Genomic DNA, 13,090 nt, shown 5'->3' with positions numbered 1-13,090 from the left:
AAAATATAAGTAAAAATTAAATAAATTAAGAAAAGAACAAAATATAGAAATAGATATAAATACTAAGACTAACCTCCAGATATTCCAAACGAAACAAAAAAAAAAACAATGAAATATAATAAGTTAAGAAAAGACGAAGTAAAAATATAGATATAGAAAATAGATATCAAGAGTAAACTCAAGATGTAATAAAAGAAAAAAGTCAATAAAAATTCAATTGATTGAAAGAAAAAGAGAAGAGAAGAGAAAAGAAAAGAAAAGCAACGAGAAAAGACAGGATGAGTAGTGACGAGTGGTGTAATGGCAGTGTTAGGTGATGACTTGCAATGTTACGTTGCTGTTATGGTGTCAAAATATAATAACACGAAAGTCAATAAAAAGAAAAAAATAAAGAAAATAAAAGATACAGAAATAGATATAGATGTGGAAAATAGATATTAAGAGTAACCTTAAGAGGCACAAAAAAAAAACAATAAAAAAATCAAATAAATTAAGAAAAGACAAAAAGATATATAGACATAGACAATAGATATAAACAGTAACCTTAAGATAGATTTTTAAAAAATAAATAAATTTTAAAAAATATATAGAAAATAGATATTAAGAGTAAATTTAAGATACACTAAAAGAAAAAAAAATATGAAAAAATATACTGATTAAGAAAAGAAAAAAAAGATTAGAAATATATATAAAAACAGGTATTAAGAGTAAACTTAAGATGCACAAAAAATGATTAAAAAAATATAATTTATGAAGACGAAAAAAAGAAAGAAATATATAGAAAATAAGAGTAAATTTAAGATAAACAGGAAAATCAATAAATAATATATAATAAAATCAAGAAAAAAAAAGAAAAAAAATATATATATAGATGTAGATATAGAAAGTAGATATTAAGAGTAACCTTAAGATACACTAGAAGAAAACTATTAATAGAATATAATAAATTAAGAAAAGACGAAAAAAAAAGATACATGTAGAAAATAGATACTAAAAAGTAAACTTAAGGTGCACTAAAAGAAAAAGAAATAAAAATTAAATAAATAAAAAAAATATAGCTATGAAATAGCTATTAGGAGTAAATTTAATCTTCACTAAAAGAAAAAAAATCAATAAAACAATAAATTAAGAAAAGAAAAAAAGATGTAGAAACAGATATAGAACATAAAAAAATAGACATTAAGAAAAACCTTAAGATACGCCAAAAGAAAAAGAAACAAAAATATAATAAACTGAGAAAAGGCGAAAAAAAAACCATAGAAATAGCTATACGAAATAAATATTGACTAAATTCAAAATACACTAAAAGAAAAGAAAATCAATAAAAAATATAATAAATAAAGGAAAGACGATGGATGACTTGGATGCAGTAATGAAGTGTTACAAAAGGGGACATAGACAACCAGGAGAAGGAGACACAATGGGATACGCGGATGATACAGCCGTATGGAGTGACGACAGGCAAGACTTGGAAGGACCACTGTTGACATTCACGAGGTACTGACAATTGCACGTTTAAAGATGAAGGCGGAAAAACAAATAAATAATGAAATTTTGTAGAGGGAAATAAGAAGACTTCGTGGTGGAAATACAGGGAAGCAGAGTCAAAGACGTCGAAGAAGTGAAATACTTAGGAAGTGTATTTACAACAAAAGGAAATAATAAACAAGAAATAACCGATAGAATAGTGCAATATACTAAATGAACAGGAGCATTATGTCCACTACTGAAGGATGCACATGTACCTCTAACAGCCAAGAAAATTATGTTTGAAAGTGTTTTGCCTGCAACTCTAACGTGTGGCTCGTAACAAGGACAACAGACAAGAAGGAGAGAAGCAGGACACAAGCAGCGCAGTGACAGTTTTAAGACCATACATTCCAATCCCAGACTTCACCTCTTCCGCAGACTCTTCCATAGAAACATCCCAGTTTACTTAATTGCCGACCTTAACGCCAACCACCCCATCCTTGGTTATAGCAATAAAAAGGCACTCAGCTTAGCACATTAATTAAAAACAAGACGATTCAACATATTGGCTCTCCTTTTCCTACTTTTTCACCCATCGGAGAGGAACAAATTCTGACTTAATACTCACAAATTAACAAAACTCATCACAACACTCATATTTCACAGGGACGTCTCACAAGTGACCACATCCCAATTTACCTTACTCTTCCGTCAACCTTACTATTTCGTCTTCACCCATTTATGTACCAATACCTCCCAGACCTGACTTTAAAAGAGCAAGGTGGAGCCTGTTCCAAGAAAGCAATGACAACAATACTAAACACAATTACCTAGACAACATTGCCCTCGAAGTAATAGACACACCAATCACATACTGCCACAAAATCACTGAAACTTCAATAGACGCACACATTCCTTGCATGCACCTGCGCCCTCTACCGCACCCAAAGCTCAGCTATCGCACACAAAAAATAATCTCTCAATTTAACGCAATAAAACACCACTCAACAGTTTACGGCTGGACACCACACCACTTCTTAACCTAAAAAACCATAAAAACTTATCTATCCGAAGCTCTTATTATAAATTCCAACGAAAGCTGGAGCAAAACTCTACAAAACATCGCTGCAAGCTTCCCTAACCCAGAGTTCTTTTGGAAAAAAAATAAGAACCTGACAGGACAGTCCATTCCAGAAGCCCACTACCTAATTAACTCCCACAACACCAAAGTATTCTCTACGCCAGACAAAGAAGAGCTGCACAGACAACACTGGTCCAGGATTTTCAGCCAAGACGATAACGAAGATAAAGTAGAACAGGAAGAACCCCACGAAGTATTCGAATACCTACACAACAACCTACACAGAATCACACCATTTCACAACGCAGACATCAGCAGGCTAAACAACCCACAACTGGACCAAGAAATAACCACACAAGACATCAAGCAAATTTGCAAACATACCAAAAAGACATGACCCGGAAGCAGCGGCGTTAACAAAACCATCCTTAACAAATTACCTGAATCCGCAATTAACCGCCTCAGACATTTTTAATGCATGCCTCTCATCTGGTTACTTCCCAGACCACTGGAAAGCTTCAGTTGTTAATACCCAAAGCTGATAAATCTCCACACCAGGTCGAAAACTATAGACCAGTTTCACTTCTGGAAGTCCCTGGAAAAAACTTTTGAAAGAATTATCAACAACAGATTAAGAAAACACCTAGAAATAAATAATCTCAATAACGAAAATTTAGTTTGGGTTTAGCATGGGGAAAGGCACTCATATGGCCTTAGCATTAATCACCGAGCAAATAGCTCAATACAAAGCCAACGGAGGCAGTGCCATATAATCTTACGTGATATATCCAAAGCATTCGACAAAGCGTGGCATAACGGTTTGAAATACAAAACACTACATCTTCAACTTCCATCAACCATTGAACGACTTCTCTGTGACTTCCTGAATGATGGGAAAGCCCTCGTCAAAATAAATAATTACACAGGTCCAAACATCAACTTAGAGTGTGGAGTGCCTCAGGGCAGTGTGCTTTCGCCAACCCTCTTCACCATATATACCAACGACATCAGAAAACCCTACAAAGGTATATATATACATATATATCACTTATGCAGATGACATGACACAAGTTATTGGATATCAAGGAAGATCTAAATCTATAATAAATATCATCACTGAGAGAGAAATAATAAAGATCAATAAATTTGAGGAAAAATGCAAAATAAAAACTAACATACAGAAGTCCACTCCGTTACACTTCGACGCCAGAGTCACACACCCACTAAATATAAATGGCACTGAAATAGAATTTAAATCTACTGGAAAAGACCCTTGGCCTCAAAATCAACAGTTACGGATATAAAACAAACACCATAAAAAGAAAGAATAAAGCCAATGCTGCACTAAGGAAATTATATATTCTACGAGATCTACCAACCAAAATTAAAACACGCCTGGTTAAAGCATTAGTAATACCCATTTTAGAATATCCCCCTGTCCCTGTTTATGTATTATCCACTACCCAGATTAGTATTCTACAGAAGGTACAAAATAGACTACTTCGCTTCGCTGCAGGTCAAAAGTACCCACATACACTCACCACAGAGGAAATTCATAAAGCTACCAAAACACAACCTATAAATATCAAACTTCACGAACAGGCAGCAAAAGTCTGGACACCATTACACCTGGACGATCATTATATCTATAAAAATCTAATTCATGCTCAAGTAAACATAGAAGGATATAATAAAAATCTCCCGAGCAGTTTATCTAGTATACAAACTTGCCCGACTCCTCAGTTTCACACAACCACATCTCAGTCGCTAAAACACCTCGAGTCTCCACACCACATGAATAATCCTTCAGTTTACACTTAACAAGTCAGTACTTACTAGGTATTCCTACTTACCTTTCCCAGCACTGCTCTGTCTCAGACTTACAGGATGATGAAACAAAGTGACTGGATCAACAGTTTATTAACTCTTCTTTATTGCATAGAAAAAAAAAAAGTATATCATAAGTTACTTGAGTTACTTGTCTTTTAAGATTAGTACTTTATCTTCTTTACTGCTTAGGAGGAAAAAGGGATTATTATTATTATTATTATTATTTTTTTTTTAGTTTCTGATGTCTTAGGACTAATACTTACCTCTACTCACCTAGTTCAGTACTGATCAGGGTTTACTTATATAACGGATATCGAATCCAGTAAAGCACCTGCAAAAGAAAAAAAATATTAGTACAATTATGTACTTGTACACTCCTTGGTAGTGAAAAAATAAATAAATAAATAAATAAATAAATAGTAAAAAAAGAAGAACAAGAACAAGAAGAAGAAATCAGTATATAAAATTTAAAAAATAAATATAAATAAATAAATAAATAAAAGCAACTGTCTAGGTTCAGTAAAGAAACCTGACTGGCGACTCCTACCTTGATCTCCAGCCAGCAAAAAACTCACCATAAATCTTACACAAGAATAGCAAGGTGGACAGCCCGCCAACTTTTAACTCCTCCTGTCCTTCCTATTTCCTACTTTACCTTCAATGTGTACAAACTCTTATTTCTCTTCCCCCTCTCTTCTTCAGTAAAACAGCTAGAAGTCAGTCACCAGAGAGAGAGCGTCGAAGCATCACTTCACCTCTGTCATATCAGTGTCTCAGTTCTCAAGTGTGTACTGTGTAAATGATATCGCGAGTACTTAGTAAAAGAAATCTACCAATAAGTGGCAGTGACTAGAAGTGGATTCACTTCGAAACACTTGCTTACTCTGGCAAAAGCAAGGATGAGCACCCATTTTGCCAGAAGCATTCACGCTGTGCTCGGCGTGGCCCGCGATGCTCCTCTTGAGATCAAGCGGTCCTATCGACGAAACGTCCTCGAACTGTACCCCGACAAGAATCCGGGCGACGCAGTTGCTGCAACCGTGCGGTTCCAGCAGCTGCAGGCGGCGTACGAGTCGCTCTGCCGCCAGGAGGAGGCCGGCGGGGAACCACAGGAAAGGCAGGAAAGGAAGGAGGGGGAGAGGAAGCGAAAGAAGCAAAGGAAGGAAAAGGCATGGAAGGAAGAGGATGGAAGCCAGCGGCAGCGTAGAGAAGAGGACCGGTGGCGGGAAAAGGACGATGAACGTAGGAAGAAGAGGCAAAGAAAGAAGCAGAAATTAAAGCATCGGAGGAAGAGGAGCAGTAGCAGAAAAAAGAGAATAAGGAGGAAGAGAAGGAAGAGAAGAAAGAAGAAGAGGAGCGGGCGGAAGAAAGAGCGAAGTACTGGGAGGAGGATGAAGAGAGGGGGGTGGATTGGGAGTAGAGGAAAAAGAATGAGAGAAGCGCCGGAAAGATAAGAACCAGATGAAGAAGGATAAGACATGGGAGAGGAAGTGGAGCAAGAAAAATGCAGAAAACGAGGAAGAGGAAGAAGAAGAGGAGGAGGAGGAGGAGGAGGAGGAGGAGGAGGAGGAGGAGGAGGAGGAGGAGGAGGCGGAGGCGGAGGAGGAGGAAGAGGTGGGGAAGGAAGAAGCTTAGGAGGGAAGAGGAAGAGAGGAAGCTAGAGAATATCAGGCGAGAAAAGAAAGAGGAGAGGATGAGAAGAGTAGAAGAATGCCAGAAGGATGAGGAAGGAAATGAGAGCAGTAAACAGGAGAAGGAGGAAGAGAGAGAGGGAGATGAAAGGAGGAGGAGGCGGCAGAGAATGTTGAAGGCAGTGAGGCAGAGAAGGAAGAGAGAGAGGATAGAGACGAGGCGGAGAGAATGAGATGGCAGCAGGAATTGGAGGAAAGATTGAGCCAGCACCTGGAGAAGGAAAGGAGGAAACAGCAGGAGATAGAGAGAATGAGACAGGAGGAAGAGATGGAAAGGATGAGAAGAGACCAGGAGGAAGAGAGGAGGGAAAAGGAAAAGAGAAAGAAGGAAGACAAAGGGCAGGAAGAAAACGCAGGGTGGGACAGAAAATGGGCTGAGGAATGCAATAAGCGGCCTTGGCGCTGGAAGAAAATGGCGTTTGATTTTAAAGAAATCGTTCAAAAATTCTGAAAAAAATAAATAAATAAGAAAATAAATAAATCGAAAAAAGACTGAATTAGTGAATTAATAAGAAAAGAGAAAAAAAAAAAAAATGGGATGAGTAGTGATGAGTGATATAACGGTAGTGTTGGGTGATGACTTGCAATGCTATGTCGCTGTTACGATGCCCTAATATAATAACAGAAAAGTCAATAAAAATAAGAAGAAAAGAGAAAAAATATATATACAAATAGATATTGGATATAGAAAATAGATGTCAAGAGTAAACTTAAAATGTTCAGAAAGAAACAGAAAACAAAAATCAATATAAATAAAATAAATTAGGAAAGACGAAAAAAATATATAGATATAGAAAATAAATGTTAAGAGTAAATTTAACATACACTAAAAAGAAAAAAAAATCAATAAAGATATAATGAATTAAGAAAAGACGAAAAAAGAGATGTAGAAATAAATATAGATATAGAAAATAGATATTAAGAGTAACTCTATGATACACTGAAAGAAAAAAAATCTATAAAAATAAAATAAATTAAGAAAAAAATATATATAGAAACAGATATTGATACAGAAAATAGATATTAAGAGTAAACTTAAGATATTCTAAAAGAAAAATCAATAAAATCAAATAAAGTGATAAAAGAAAAATATAGATAGAGATAGAGAAAATATATATTAAGAGTAACCTTAAGATACTCTAAAAGAAACAGAAAAAAAATCAATAAAAATAAAATAAATTAAGGAAAGACGAAATAAAAAATATATAGAAATAGATATAGATATGGAAAATAGAAACTGAGAGTAAACTTAAGATCTACTACAAGAAAAATCAATAAAAATATAATAAATTAAGAAGAGACGAAATAAAAGTATAGATAGACAAAATAAATATTGAGAGTAAATTTAAGATACTCTAAAAGAAACAGATAAAAATCAATTAAAATAAAATAATTTAGAAAAGACGAAAAAAAGTATGTAGATATAGATATAGAAAATAGATAATAAGAGTAAACTTAAGATACACTAAAAGAAAAAAAAATCAATAAAAATTTGATAAATTAAGGAAAGAAAAAAGATATAAAAATATATATAGATATAGAAACTAGATATTAAGAGTAAATTTAATATAGGTACACTAAGAAAAAATCAATAAAATATAACATATTAAGAAAAGAAAAAAAATGTAGAATAAGATATAGTTATAGAAAATCAATATTAAGAGTAGCCTTAAGAAACACCAAAAGAAAAAAATCAATAAAAACAAAATAAATGAAGAAAACACGAAAAAAATATAGATATAGAAAATAGATTTTAAAAGTAAAGATGCACTAAAAGAAATTGAAAAAAAATGAATAAAAACAAAATAAGGTAGGAAAAATATATAGAAATAGATATAGATATAGACAATAAATATTAAGAGCAACCTTAAGATACACCGAAAGAAAAAAATTTATGAAAATAAAATAAAATAATAAAAGACGATAAAAAATAGATCTAGACTAAGATTTAAAAGAAAAAAAATATTAATAAGAGAATAGGAAAAAAAAATGTGTGAATAGATTATCAAGCAAAATGGATAAAATAATGTGTGCGGAAAATAAATATTAAGAGTAAACTGAAGATGCACTAAAACAAAACATCAATAAAATTAATATAAAATAGTAAAAGACAAAAAAAAAAAAAAAAATAGATGTAGACAATGGAGAAAACTAAATTAAAAAATATGAATAAGAAAATCGGAAAAAACACTGAATGAGTTAATTAATAAAGATAATGATGTGTGACGAAAGTAAATATTAAGAGTAAACTAAAACTGAACTAAAACTAAATTAAAAAATATAGAAACTAAAAAAAGAAAATAATAATAATAATAATAAGTGTTGTGTAGATGGACAGAGCAATGAAGCACTTCAATAACAAAAAAATCAATAAAAATCAAATCAGTTAATAAAACGAGCCCAACAAAAAATATGGATTTTCGATAAAGGGAAATAATAAGTGAGATGGTAAATAATGATGACCATTGGATCGGGATAAAGGGAAACAAGACGTTCTGTTTCTTAACAAGTCACACACAGGGTTGCCAGATTGGCATATTTGGTGCCAAATTCTAGAAATCTGGCACCTTTCCAATGCGTTTGGCATCCAAAAAATCGAGTTGGCATCTTGGCATTTTTTGTCATATTTCGATAAAATTCATTAATAAGCATCAATTAGAAGTGACACTCCCACCTTCAAGAAACTAGTTCAGACCTCTGTGTAACCTAAATCCTTTAGTCATCTTAAATGAGGTGGCTAGACCTGTGTTCCCGAACTTGCGTTTTTTTTTTTTTTTTTTTGTGTGTGTATGTTTCTAAAGCCAGAAGAAGTGGACAAGGTTGAGCAGTAATCCAGAAATATGATTGTTGTGAACTGGCATGAGGAAAGTATGTTCAGTGGCAATATTCCACTTGATTCGGTGCAATTCTGGGTGGGTATAAGCTCGTTCCATAATGGAGTGGGCGAGCATCCATTCCATGAATTGTCAAAGTGGGCACTTTCATCTTTAGTGCCCCAGCAAGCAATGCCATTGTTGAAAGACTGTTTTCTCATGTGACAAAGGTGAAACCTAAATTAAGAAACAGAATGAGCACAAAGATGCTGGATGCTATTGTACGGATAAAACGTCACCTGCAATTTAGAGGACTACGTTGTAGGGATTTTGTTCCACCTCCAGAAATGGTGAAGATGTTTACTTGTGAGATTTATAACAACAAAAGTACTGGTAACATGGATGATGTGTGTGAATATATCTGACCTGTGATATCTCAGTGATCTTTACTTTAGTTGAATGATAAGTGATGAAATGTGATAACTTATTTGTTTATAATTTCTAGTTTAAGTACAAATTGTATTGTAAAATTTAAAGTAGACAGACTTAAAGATTGCTTTATATATATTTGTTACAATAAGTACAATACAATAAGATTATTAGTTGATATATGCAGTAGTCACTATCATACAAGTACAAGACATGGTACAAATATGCAGTATATGTTAAGTATATTTTGTGTATATTTTGTGTTCTGTGGGAATACTTTGTCGCTGTGATGAATGATCTTCCATTGCTAGTCTAAGAACAATTAATGTTCATGAAGACGTGCAATATTTTGTGTTCTATAGCAATACCGTTGAGCTTTGATGAATGGAATACCTATGTAGAAGTTTATTATGGAGAAACATAACTGTATAATAATAAAAATTGAAAAAAATGGACTCACTTTATGTTTGGAATGCTGCAGAAGATACTGCATGTGTTTTGTGGTGATTTTACAGTTGCCCAAGTAATTATCTAGTGAACTTTAGTCAGAGAGAGAGAGAGAGAGAGAGAGAGAGAGAGAGAGAGAGAGAGAGAGAGAGAGAGAGAGAGAGAGAGAGAGATTGACTGACTGACTGATTGATTGATTGACTTTATTGTTGTAGTAAAAAGTACAACAAATGAGGAAGACAGGTCCTGCCGGCCTCCCCCTGAACAAGAGGCAAACATGCAGAGATCAGATGTACATCACATTACAAAATTGCACATACATATACATATACATACACATATACATTGTAAGCGGCGTCCGACGCTTATTAATGTATTGTACTGGAGGTGACTGAAACGAGTTGTGCAGTACGCGCTCTTTGTATTCAGAAGCGGTCAAACCTGTGAATTAACATATTATCACTAATACTGAGAAGAACACAAGAGAGTATATCAATAGGTAAAACAAGTATTGCAGTACGTCAATGTCGTGACACTTCACTTCGTCAGTTCCGTAACATATGTGAGTCAATACAGAGTTACCTACACTTTAGCGGGTTCAGTCAGTTGTACAGATGTACACCACCAGCACAAACACAGCAAGTCGCCCTCTCGTCTGCGTGATCTGATGTACGTCATTATGTTACGTTAAGTGCACTTATATTAACACACATCACTAAATCCTCACAATTACGTAAGTATATAACAACTATAAGTAGTTACATTAATTATGTTGACACACATCATTAAATCCTCATGGTTACGTAAGTATCTGTTATCTAATACTACGACGCCTGTTCCCCGCACAGTGCGGGGAACAGGCGTCCTCTTGGTTGTATGCAAGGGATTACACTTGGGGATTTACCGGGATGAGAACTCGGGGATTTACTGGGATTTACTCTCCACGCCTCCCGAGACACGTCTGACGTGTAGGCGTGACTGCCGTGAAGTGGCTTTGGAGACGCTGCTGGGCCCCTACAGCCTATGATGTTCATTATGCTGTAGGTATGTTATCAACACTCACGTCACAACAACCGACCCTTCGGCGAGAGAAATAGCTGCGAGGGCAAGTTCAACGCGTCCCCTCGGCCCTACATTCCCCTCTCACTCTGTGGTGCCGGCGCGTAGGCGCGCCATACACTGCTCATGTATAACAACCAGTTAATAAAACATAAAATGTCACATTACAATGTACGTATGTGCGTATCTCTAGCCGTCGTGTAAGCTGTACATGTACGGCGGCTACAACCTGCCTATTTTCATCAAAAAATCTAAGGTAAGAACAAGCTGCATATCCTGTGGTGCTTACATCGGCAAAATGATACATTTCAAGATCAAACATAGATTTACTTGATCGAACGCAACGAGGCACGACAACTTCCCCAATCTCGTCACATACACTACACCACTTTTCGTACTTCTTCAGCATTTCGCCAGTAAACAAGTCATCCCACCCTGTTTTGTCATAACACATTTGATGTAATAACACCTTTGCTTGATGAACAAGTGGAGATATGAATCCAAGGGGATCATAAATCTTGGCGAGTGTAGAAACCCTCAGAAGGCATATGGACCTGATGGGGTCCCTCCTATTGTTCTCCAAAACTGTGCCTCTATGCTTGCACCTTGCCTAGTCAAACTCTTTCAGCTCTGTCTGTCAACATCTACCTTTCCTTCTTGCTGGAAGTTTGCCTACATTCAGCCTGTTCCTAAAAAGGGTGACTGTTCTAATCCCTCAAACTACCATCCAATTGCTTTAATTTCCTGCCTATCTAAAGTTTTTTAATCTATCCTCAACAGGAAGATTCTTAAGTATTCACAACCTTCTATCTGATCCCCAGTATGGGTTCCGTCAAGGCCGCTCTACTGGTGATCTGGCTTTCCTTACTGAGTCTTCGTCATTCTCTTTTAGAGATTTTGGTGAAACTTTTGCTGTTGCCTTGGATAAATCAAAAGCTTTTGATAGAGTCTGGCACAAAGCTTTGATTACTAAACTACCCTCCTACGGCTTCTATCTTTCTCTCTGTAACTTCATCTCAAGTTTCCTTTCTGACCGTTCTATTGCTGCTGTGGTAGACGGTCACTGTTTTACTCCTAAATCTATTAACAGTGGTGTTCCTCAGGGTTCTGTCCTGTCACCCACTTTCTTCTTATTATTCATCAATGACCTTCTAAACCAAACTTCTTGTCCTATCCACTCCTACGCTCATGATACCACCCTGCACTTTTCCACGTCAATTTTCACAGACGTCCAACCCTTCAGGAAATAAACATTTCACGCAGGGAAGCCACAGAACGCTTGACTTCTGATCTTTCTAAAATTTCTGATTGGGGCAGAGCAAACTTGGTATTGTTCAATGCCTCAGAAACTCAATTCCTCCATCCATCAACTCGACACAACCTTACAGACAGACAACTATCCCCTCTTCTTGAATGACACTCAACTCTCCCCCTCTTCTACATTGAACATCCTGAGTTTGTCCTTTACTTATAATCTGAACTGGAAACTTCACATATCTTTAGCTAAAACAGCCTCTATGAAGTTAGGTGTTCTGAGACATCTCCGCCAGTTTTTTTTCTAACCTCCCAGCTGGTAACTCTGTACAAGGGCCTTATCCGTCCATGTATGGAGTATGCTTCACATGTCTGGGGGGGTTCCACTCATACCACTCTTCTAGACAGGCTGGAATGAAAAGCTTTTCGTCTCATCAACTCCTCTCCTCTAACTGACTGTTTTCAGCCTCTCTCTCATCGCTGCAATGTTGCATCTCTTGCTGTCTTCTACCGCTATTTTCATGCTAACTGCTCTTCTGATCTTGCTAACTACATGCCTTCCCTCCTCCCGCGGCCTCGATGCACAAGACTTTCTTCTTTCTCTCATCCCTATTCTGTCCACCTCTCTAATGCACGAGTTAACCAGTATTCTCAATCATTCATCCCTTTCTCTGGTAAACTCTGGAACTCCCATCCTGCTTCTGTATTTCCACTTCCTATGACTTGAATTCCTACAAGAGGGAGGTTTCAAGACACTTATCCACCAATTTTTCACGAACGCTTTGGACCCTTTTATGGGACTGGCATCTCGGTGGTCTTTTTTTTTATTGGATTTTTGTTGCCCTTGGCCAGTGTCCCTCCTACATAAAAAAAAAAAAAAGTGAAACGTAAGGAAAATGCACATGAATGGTAGAGGAAAATGAAAATCTAGAGTGGCAGGCCTGCCCAGACACCATCATGAGACAGTGGATGCGCCTCAAAAGGGAGCAGTACCATGGTCTGCTGCAGCTTGTGAC

General features: G+C 35.9%; 1 protein-coding gene across 1 annotated transcript; it reads left to right on the top strand.

Moving 5' to 3' along the window:
• Positions 1-5,280: 5,280 nt before the first annotated feature.
• Positions 5,281-10,788, top strand: LOC135092635 (dnaJ homolog subfamily C member 17-like). Its single transcript, XM_063991239.1, has 2 exons — positions 5,281-5,623; positions 10,610-10,788. Exons 1-2 carry the CDS (start codon positions 5,281-5,283, stop codon positions 10,786-10,788), a joined length of 522 nt encoding a protein of 173 aa, XP_063847309.1.
• The last annotated feature ends 2,302 nt before the right edge of the window (positions 10,789-13,090 follow it).

Source organism: Scylla paramamosain, chromosome 40 (assembly GCF_035594125.1).
Source record: "Scylla paramamosain isolate STU-SP2022 chromosome 40, ASM3559412v1, whole genome shotgun sequence".
NCBI lineage: Eukaryota > Metazoa > Arthropoda > Malacostraca > Decapoda > Portunidae > Scylla > Scylla paramamosain.
Note: the sequence above shows the minus strand (reverse complement) of the source record. Positions and strands in the feature narration are given on the sequence as shown.